Consider the following 9,122-nt stretch of genomic DNA (forward strand, 5'->3'; position numbering starts at 1 on the left):
TGTGACTGGCAGGTTGATGGTAAAGAATCCATGGTTGGCACGTGGGTTTATATGTGCACTGCTGCTCGTATCAATTTGGAACATTGATACGAACGAATTAACTGAGCTAAATTTTGCTTTGTCTGTTGGACATATTCAGGGCAAGCCTTATCGTTAACTTGGTGCGTTGAGGTGTCTGGCATCCGACAAAGGTAACAGCCATATCCAATACCCGGACTGGGTTTGTATCCAGGACGCATATTGCCGCTATGTACAGTACAAGCTTGTCGATGAATTGAGCATGTATAGAGTATGTAAAGATAAAACGGGGTTCACGGTTCACCTATGGCGTAATGTACTATACATGTAGTGTATGTATGTACGCGCACAAAGGTGGTTCGTATCTGGTGAATCTGGATGATGTCCTAGAGATACTGTGCTCAGTGTGCTCTAGCAATGAGATAGCTGTGTCAAGTGTTGTTGTAATGTTTAACATTTACTGTTAGTTGCCTGGTTGGCTCCGTAGCGAGCATCGCATCGCATTAATAAAGAATACACCGTCACTACAATACGACAGGTAATTAGCGCAAATCTTTGGCATTCATCACGCTCCACGCCATGTTAAATGCATGATTGTTTTAATTATCTTGAATTAATTGGAATTGATTTGTGTTAGGTAATTAATTTATAATACTATTTGAATATGAAGTATAAATATGAATTTTTACAGTATGTTCGAACGTTTGCTGAGTTTGTCGACAGTCGTAAGCACAAACTGTCTGCCACAAAATGTTCGCACTTATAATATTACTAGGGAATTTTAGATTTCACATGGTTCAGGCTCCGTCCACTAGAAACTACCGCGTCACATAAACAGTACGTTACCAGATTGAACAGCGTTCAAAATGCTTGTACGGATGCACACATGCAGTGACGTACAGCTGAAAAATAAATCGAGTCGAGAGTGCCGAGAGCGTGACCAACCTGCTCTCGGGGAGGCGGTTAGAGCACACAAAAAAGATCCACAGGCAGCATACGCTGGCTTATTGCTCAGCCATACGGCTGAGCCGTTGCACAGATCCACGCAAGGGAGATAGTTTTTACGCGTCAGCCAACGACGTTAGGTTACGGCGCCTTACGTCGCGAACGGACGTAAATCGACCCGTAACGCCAACTTCTACCCGCACGTCGAACTGGACGGAACTTGTTTTGTGAAATCTAAAATTCGCTACTACATACGGTGCTTAGCCGGACAGCTTGTAGATATGGAGCGCTGCCGTTGCTCTAGAGTAGGTGTTCGAGTGGAATGAATGAACATTCCTATCTTCATTCATGTTCATTCATGTTCATTCATTCCACTCGCACACCTAGAGCAATGGCAATGTTTGGAGCAAAACATCTTAAGTAAATCAGGACAAACCTAGCTGATTTGTTGACATACTCGTACTGTACATGCAACGTATAAGCCAAGTGCTTTTAATAATTACGCCGACTGCTCTACAGTCTACACGCTATCTTGCATTAAAGCCAATGACCGTTTATCGCGGCATCCACAAAGGCGAACAATAGAATCGTATAATGCATCACTAATATTGTCCAGGAGGTAGGGGATAAAAGGTGGCAGTGGCACCTGCCACGGGCAACTGCACCGGCAGTGGCAGATGCCACTACGCGTTCTGGCATGCGATAAAACGTGGCTACTGCCAAAAATTCAGAATCAGCTAACTCTATGATTAAAGCGAATAAATAATGAAATTGATTATTCGAGGCCATTGCCGCAGTGGACGCAATGCCAGCCAAATTGCAGGCCTTTGTCTACTGATGGACAGGGATTCATGTGACGGTGGCCGCATTGGCGTGCCCAAACGATAGCACGGCAATTCGGCGACCTAGCATTCGCTGACCGACAATTTGCTGACCGATAATTCACTTTTCTGCTAAATTGTTGGCCGCCGTTCTGTCGAAACATTCTTGGTGATCGACAACTGGCTTTTTGCTGTGATACGTTGGGTTTTTTTTGCTTCTTGTTGTTTTTCTTAGGCTGCGTGGTTTTCTCAGTCAGCAAATTGTGGTCAGTAAGTTGTCGATGTTCACAAAACATCGTTCGACGAGATATCGTTTGTCGCCTCCACAAACATGTTTGCTGTAAATGTTTGTCTACCTACGTAGTTCATCAGCGCTACGGAATGAATGTCCATTGGTCAAAACAACATTTTAAAATTTAAAACTTAAAATTCGCAAATAAACTGTTGTGGAGTATTATCTATGTAATTCTGCAATCTTGGATATGTGTTTGTTAATTTCGTTTCACATCATTCATTGGACCATAATGAAGTACTGCACCACATAATATTACTAACGGTTCTTTTTAACTTTTTGAAACCAGTTTCTCGTATTAATTTCTTTGAGATCTTAAAAATAATTTTCTTTTTGGTCTGTTCATTTTAAAATCACGTACAAATCTAACTGGCGACTACGAAATAAATCTGGAGATGTGGCACTGAACCTAATTTTTCATCCAGGTGTAGTTTTAACAATTATTTACTTATCAACGCATTAAAATGCTGCAGCATAGCTCGGAAGCAGTAAAGTCGAAAATCGAGAAAGTAGTTTTAAGAAGATAGTGTTTCAGAAAGTGGTGTTTTGGCTCTCGCTGCAGGTTCCCAACACAAAGCGGTACATCAGCAGCTTATTTCATATGCCTGTGCCATATAGTAGTCACGTTGCGCAAACCCGCTTCTCGTCGCAGTTGTTGGTAGCTCGTAGCTTTTACGAGTTTTATCCTGTCTGTGCTCTATCAGGAAATTAAAATTCTACAGTAATTTACATTTGGACACCGATGGCACGAAATCATTTAAATTGCTCCGCGGCTTTGTGTCATAGGGAATTTTTCTCAGCTTTACGCTCGTTGGACTGGAAGCGTGTGATTCAGTAAGCGCTTCCTAGCCATGCTTGAATTAATTCTGCTTTCTTATGACGGGAACGGGGAAGTAGTTTACTTGGGAACAATTACCGCAGGCTTTGCAAGACATAACATGCTGGAACATCTATCCTAGATGTAAACCGCACGCCTGCTGCACTAGTCACGTTGCGCAAACCCGCTTCTCGTCGCAGTTGCTGGTAGCTCGTAGCTTTTACGAGTTTTATCCTGTCTGTGCTCTATCTAGATGTAGAACGATTAGGAGTACTGCCTATTGTGTATTTGAAGCTACGCTGGGCACAAGTTCAATGCTTTCTGAAAGACAGGCAAATTCAATGAATGTCTACAATTTCAACCTATTTTCATCCTTTCCAGAAGGATAGCGACGCATGGTATTATATGCGCACTTCACTGAAATGGCAAAATTAACAAAATTAATGCAAGTACGGCAAGCTGCGCTATTGAGTGAGGAAAATTCTTCTATTAACTTTTGAATTCAATTGCTGCTTACGCCGGTATTAGTTGCTGCTGCGGTATTACTGCCGATACCCACAACACGAAGAGTCAGACAACTTTCTCTGTTGGCTGGTATACGGCCAGTGCAGCGCACCATGGTGCATAAGTTATGATTCATAGAGATAAGAACGGGTATGTTAAAAAACGGAGCTCTGCAGCGCGGTATCTCGAATACGTGCGGTATAGTTGTTTTGACCACTCAGAGCGTAGATAAGCTCCGGATCGTGATGACACACGTTACCAGTCGTTTCTACTGCGCATAATGCACAAAAAACCTACATAGGCGTTGGAAGATACCCGAATGTCTGAATCTGAGCAACATCGGCATTGAGTTTGCGGCGGCAGTTATAGACTGAACGGTCACCTAAGCGATCAAGCAAATTTTTTTCTCTCATAGGCGATTTGCACCCCGTCAGAAATACCGTACGTGTGTAACTGACATGATCGTATAGTGACGTTGACACTGCATTTCCCTAGAAATTGGAAAATATCGGCAGTCTTACGGTCCATACTTTACGGAATTTCCTTTATAGTATAAGTGTTACTTCATTACAATGAGTGGAATGACGAACAACAGCTCAATTTGGAAAAATACTGCTGATTTGTGCAATGTGGTTGCCAATCCGTTAATCTGGACACCGTATGGCATCACGGTGTTATCAGCTTGTGCTCTAATTACTGCGCTGAATGGAATTGTACTGCTATTTTATCTCGCTAACTTGCGCATACTTAGAGACTTTCATCTTTATGTCTTTGCGCTTCTGAGCGCCAATTTCCTATATGCGGTTTGTTTCGGACCGTTGGAAATAGTCAACAGCGTATTCGCTTTTTGGTGCCGGGGTTCGAATTGGTGCACTTTTCGAATTTATTCCGGAAATGTCATTGCGCGTTTCCAATATTATATTCATACCACAATCGCTGTCAGCCGCTTTTTTGCGGTCATATTTCCTATACATTATCGTCAGCACCATAATACGCGTATTGCCGTCATCCTGTGCAGTCTTTGCTGGTTAGCTGCTCATTTAGTTATCGTGCCGGCAGTCGTTTTAGATGCTCTGATCTACAGGCGACCGGAAACGATAGCAGGTTGCTGGATGCACGTAAGAGACGCGCCGATGCAGCACATTTGGATTTATTTCGACGAAGCTCTGTCGTTCACTGCGCTCTGCATTGTGCTGGCTCAATATCCCGTTTCTTTTACATGCGCCGGAAGCGTATGCTGAAATTGCGGCGACTTCGGCATTCCAGCTCCCGCAATACCGGTAAGTTATATCTTTAAAGATCGGGACCAGCTTGATACATGGTACTGTTATTTTTGTAGCTACATACTTGTTAGCTTGTTACAACGCTTACAGCGTAACACAGCGATGTTTGAATTCTAATGTACACCGCTGAAAACAGAGAAACCGGCACAGTTGCATTTTCGAAATGATGATAGCGCATATCTCAACCTTTGCAGGTGGTCAGATGCCATCAGCCGACGTGTCATCGACAGAGTCAAATAACCAGCAGATAAAGTCAGAAAGCAGTGCGTTTTTACTGCTAACGGTTTTAACAGGCAGCGTTTCAATCTGCTGGACACCTGCCGTTGCAATACTGCCTGTGTTGACCACAAATCAAGATCCCCTGGTCATGTTCTGGATTTTCACCATAAGTGAACTGCAGCCCGTAGTGGATCCTATAGTTTTCGCCTTATCCTTGCCGGACCTCAGGCATTTAATCTTTCACCGACCTCAAGGCGAAACCGTGAAACGGCATACTGCAGATGTTAGCCAGTGTTGCACGTCGCCTATGCCTGCAACCATCCAAAACGGACGTTAAAAACGGTATTACGCAGTCTTTCACAAGATACTTTACATTTTCTTCCGAACCGCATCTTGACGCCTACTCATGAGAAGCTTTTTTTTGTGCGGATTTCTAACGTCAGAATTCGGCGTACATATTGTAACATGCATAGAAATAAAAAATATATGGATGAAATACGACATCGCGGAAGTATCTGCATGGCATGCATCGCATGCCGTACGAGTAATTTGTTTTGTTTGTCGTTCTGTTAAAGCAGTCTTTCATACACGCTGATTAGCGCACTAAAATGTTCTGTAAGCACTAAAACCGTAAACATGCCGATCATAAAGGCTTAAAACTTCTCATGCCGAAACGTCGTAAAGTGTAATGCTAAAGCTGTCCGGCCGAGCTTAATCTGCTTGTTGTCAGTTACGATAAGGCGGAGTAACAGAAAGCAGTTTAGACAGTAAAATCGATCGGTTTCAGATTATAAGCAATTTTATCGGCTTGTTTTCGTACTTATGATAGCTTGCTGTTACAACGGTTTACGAACCTATAATCAAATGGCTTACAATCGATAAACAAATAGCTGTTGTATTTACAAAACTTGTACTAAGCGCACGATCTCACATTATAAAGAAGCAGTAGTATTTGTTTCCAACCTCGAACAGTTTCTCATAGCAGTTCCCAAAAACAGTTCTAAAGTTTGCATATTTTAGTACAGAAAGCAATGGGAGATATCCAAGAGCAGCTGCAAGGTATTCTTAGATACCTTAATGCAGAGAACGTAAACGCTGCCAAAAATATTTTGGGACTTCTGCCGCAGCTATACGACTGCTCATTTGAAAACAGAATCTTGGCATGTTTGGAAATTGCTGCAATTTTGGCCTCCCTTGCAGTGCCACAATACGGTTTGTACTGCCTTCGCCTGCATCATGTCTCCCTTAGTTTTCGAACTATGGAGTTTTTTCTCTTTCTATTGCAGTCCTTGCTGTTACTGTACTGCGGGCAGTTGCTGCCGCTCTTCTTGAACGCAATGTGAAACCATCGATTGTTCAGACAGAAAATTCTATTGAAAATGTTCTTCGCCGTCACGAGTGTGGCAACCACGTTGATCTTTTGAAAGGTAAAGTACCCTACAAAATTGTTTTATTACTTGCATAATAAATATAATTCTAAGGCCTAAGCTGCTAAAGCCTTTGCCATACAGATAAAACATCAGTATTGCGATCTTTCAACATTTTAACCGGTTTCTGCCAGTGCCGTTTGTGCTCTACAGTCATATAAATCTCTTAGCCTCTGCTCCGTACGACGTTCATAACGTACATGTTATACATAATACGTGCTTTTGTACAATAATTTTTATGGCATGCAATCATATGTATAATACGAGGACGTAAAAGTACACTCATTATACTGTAACATTGGCTGTTATATAAGGAGCTTTCAGATTCACAGCAAGAATTTCCTGTACTTTCTGCCGTCACCCGGCTGGAGTGTGACGTTACGGCACTACAATATCATATGGTTAAATCTGGCGCGGTACATAAGCACCATTTTTAGCCACAAAGTAAAACTCCAGCCGGGTGACGGCAGCAAGTACAGGGAGTACATGCCTCAGCCGTTGAATTCCCCTTATATATTGTTATGATACGTACATATATGTTTCGCAAGAAACAGCGCTAATACCATACGGAATCAAAATTTGCAAAACAGTTTAAAGCTACCGTCTGCCTGTTGCAGCTGTTATGGCAGAAGTGGATTCTGTGATGACGAGGTTAAAGACAGACACAAGTGATGACAATCGGGATCCTCCTTCAGCGCAACAAGTAGCAACCAATTACAACATTCTAACGCTCAGTCGTTTGACGGCAAGCGCCGCTTTTTTCGGTAATACGATAGAAATTGTATACATACAGATATATCTAAGGGGTATAGACGAATCGAAAATCAATTTTGCAGATCGAGTAGGAACAACGTGCTCACAAGAGGAAGCTCCAGTGTACTTTACTTTACTGAAAACGATTGCATTAGTAGCAACTCGTTATCTGCTTTTCGAAAATCTTCGCATCACTTTGATAGCAGCAGCGCAAGGCTCTCCAGGGATACGCCAGCAGACATTAGTCTGGAGACGGCATTTAGCAGACACGCTCAATAACATGGCCCTTGTTAATGAAGACAAAGTGCATTTTGCTGTCTATTATGTAACGTCATCATCAAATGTGATGCTGGAAAGATTTCGACAGGAGGTTGGCTGCAGTGAATTTCTTCCTAACAACATCCCGCTATTCACCAGAAAGGCAACTATTGTATCCAGGGCGGGCGTGGACCTTGGAGATATTCTTTCTGATCCTTATATACGTGAGAGACGATTCCCTTTCGCTCTGGTAAGCTGCATAAATAAAGTTAAAGCTGATATCAAAACTCTATTAGTTATAATAATCTGCAACGCATTTGCTGCTTGATTTTGTTGTTTGGAAAACACTGCGTACATTACCTCTTAGGCTATAGTGCCGCTATACCTTCCCTCGGCGAACTAACATGCTTGTTCCTTAGACAGTTAGACTGCACTCTCTGTACTACTCCTCAGGTGCATCAGCACCACCATATCAGCGCGCAGCCAAGGCATAACACTATACTACCTGTATATTTTGCATAACACACACGTAGTGTATATTTTGCCATGGCGCATCTGTTGAGTCGGTGCACTACAGACTGTAGAATGAAAAAAGCGAAGTGGGTAAAAAGCTACAGTGGACAATTAACGAATGAACGATTTTACCAGTTTGCCGCAAAACCATTCGGCGTTTTTCTTACTCATCCGCATGGTTTTGCCGGTTCCACTTTGTTCTCCTCTCCATTTTAATTCTTAATGCAGTTTTGTTTAATATTGCAGTAGTCTTCACTATAGAGTCTATTTGTACAGAGAACAACGCTACAAAGTAGCGTGCCGAAAGAAAGGTAAAGCCGCAGACATAATGCAGCGAGTAGAGGCAATGCAAAAGGCACCTGCAGTGTACGGAGCAAAAGATAGGTAGAGAGATTTTACTAAATTTTAATATTTTACATATTTAGTGCTCACTTTACTGTTTTGTGCTAGTAAACCGTTGTCTAATTTTTTAAGAATCCTGCCATTCGCGCGGCTGGTCTTGCTGCAACAATACTTGCATACGGTGTTACCGGTGTCTTGGTATTTCGTAATTCAGAACCTGTGAAGGCACTTTGGCGGATAACATTTGCTGAAAATGGAAGTTACAAATTACTCCGATGTTGTCCCCATTGGCTGATGGCATTCATCCCCGCGCTCATTATGGAACCAGAAAGACTGAACGGGCAATTTGTTTTTCTAAAGCTGATCGACGGATCTACCTTGATTATATTGGACAAACTTACCAACGCGTTCATTTGCAAAAACTATACGGCTTCTAGACAGGGAAATCAAGCGATTCCAGGCGATGATGGGCGTTGGTTTATACAAGAAGTCTGACTGCTTGTGATAATAAAAATGAAGGTGTGGTTTTTTTTGCTGTTTAATAAATTATCCTTTCGAAGGCGCTGTTCTCGTACCGCACACTACCCTCCCGCTATTATTGAGTAATCCCACTTCGAAGTGATGTAGAAGTCACGTCTTACCGTTTGCAAAATTGTGCCGCGTGAACTCGCTTTTGATTTTTAGCACAGTTTCGTAATCGTAATTTATTAAAAAATAAAGCCCAGTCGGCGTAGTTGCTATAGCGTCTGGGTATTCACTATTCAGCATCATGTAAGCGCTTGCTTGGTCTACAGTGGATAATTCAAGCTGGAGTCTTTAACACGATTACCTTAGTCCTCAGCCACAACGCTTCTTTTGGTTTTACAAGGCACTTAAGCAAAGAGGGGATACATCATCGCGCCAACCAGAAATATTGTACCCATCTTCGAA

General features: G+C 42.3%; 1 protein-coding gene across 3 annotated transcripts; it reads left to right on the forward strand.

The window, feature by feature from the left end:
* The first annotated feature begins 3,797 nt into the window (after window positions 1-3,797).
* Window positions 3,798-8,760, forward strand: LOC129581783 (uncharacterized). 3 transcript variants are annotated; one of them, XM_055473018.1, is made up of 7 exons: window positions 3,798-4,677; window positions 4,875-5,241; window positions 5,925-6,111; window positions 6,186-6,326; window positions 6,944-7,090; window positions 7,163-7,587; window positions 8,325-8,760. In XM_055473018.1, exons 3-7 carry the CDS (start codon window positions 5,931-5,933, stop codon window positions 8,685-8,687), a joined length of 1,257 nt encoding a protein of 418 aa, XP_055328993.1. In that variant the 5' UTR covers window positions 3,798-4,677; window positions 4,875-5,241; window positions 5,925-5,930; the 3' UTR covers window positions 8,688-8,760. The 3 variants fall into 3 exon arrangements, 2 of the variants coding, with proteins under 2 accessions (XP_055328993.1, XP_055328994.1); XR_008689539.1 differs by lacking the exons at window positions 3,798-4,677; window positions 4,875-5,241 and having other exon boundaries at window positions 5,789-6,111; window positions 7,163-7,202; window positions 7,283-7,587; XM_055473019.1 differs by lacking the exons at window positions 3,798-4,677; window positions 4,875-5,241 and having other exon boundaries at window positions 5,790-6,111; window positions 8,407-8,760.
* The last annotated feature ends 362 nt before the right edge of the window (window positions 8,761-9,122 follow it).

Source organism: Paramacrobiotus metropolitanus, unplaced genomic scaffold (assembly GCF_019649055.1).
Source record: "Paramacrobiotus metropolitanus isolate TYO unplaced genomic scaffold, Prichtersi_v1.0 Parri_scaffold0000006, whole genome shotgun sequence".
NCBI classification, from domain to species: domain Eukaryota; kingdom Metazoa; phylum Tardigrada; class Eutardigrada; order Parachela; family Macrobiotidae; genus Paramacrobiotus; species Paramacrobiotus metropolitanus.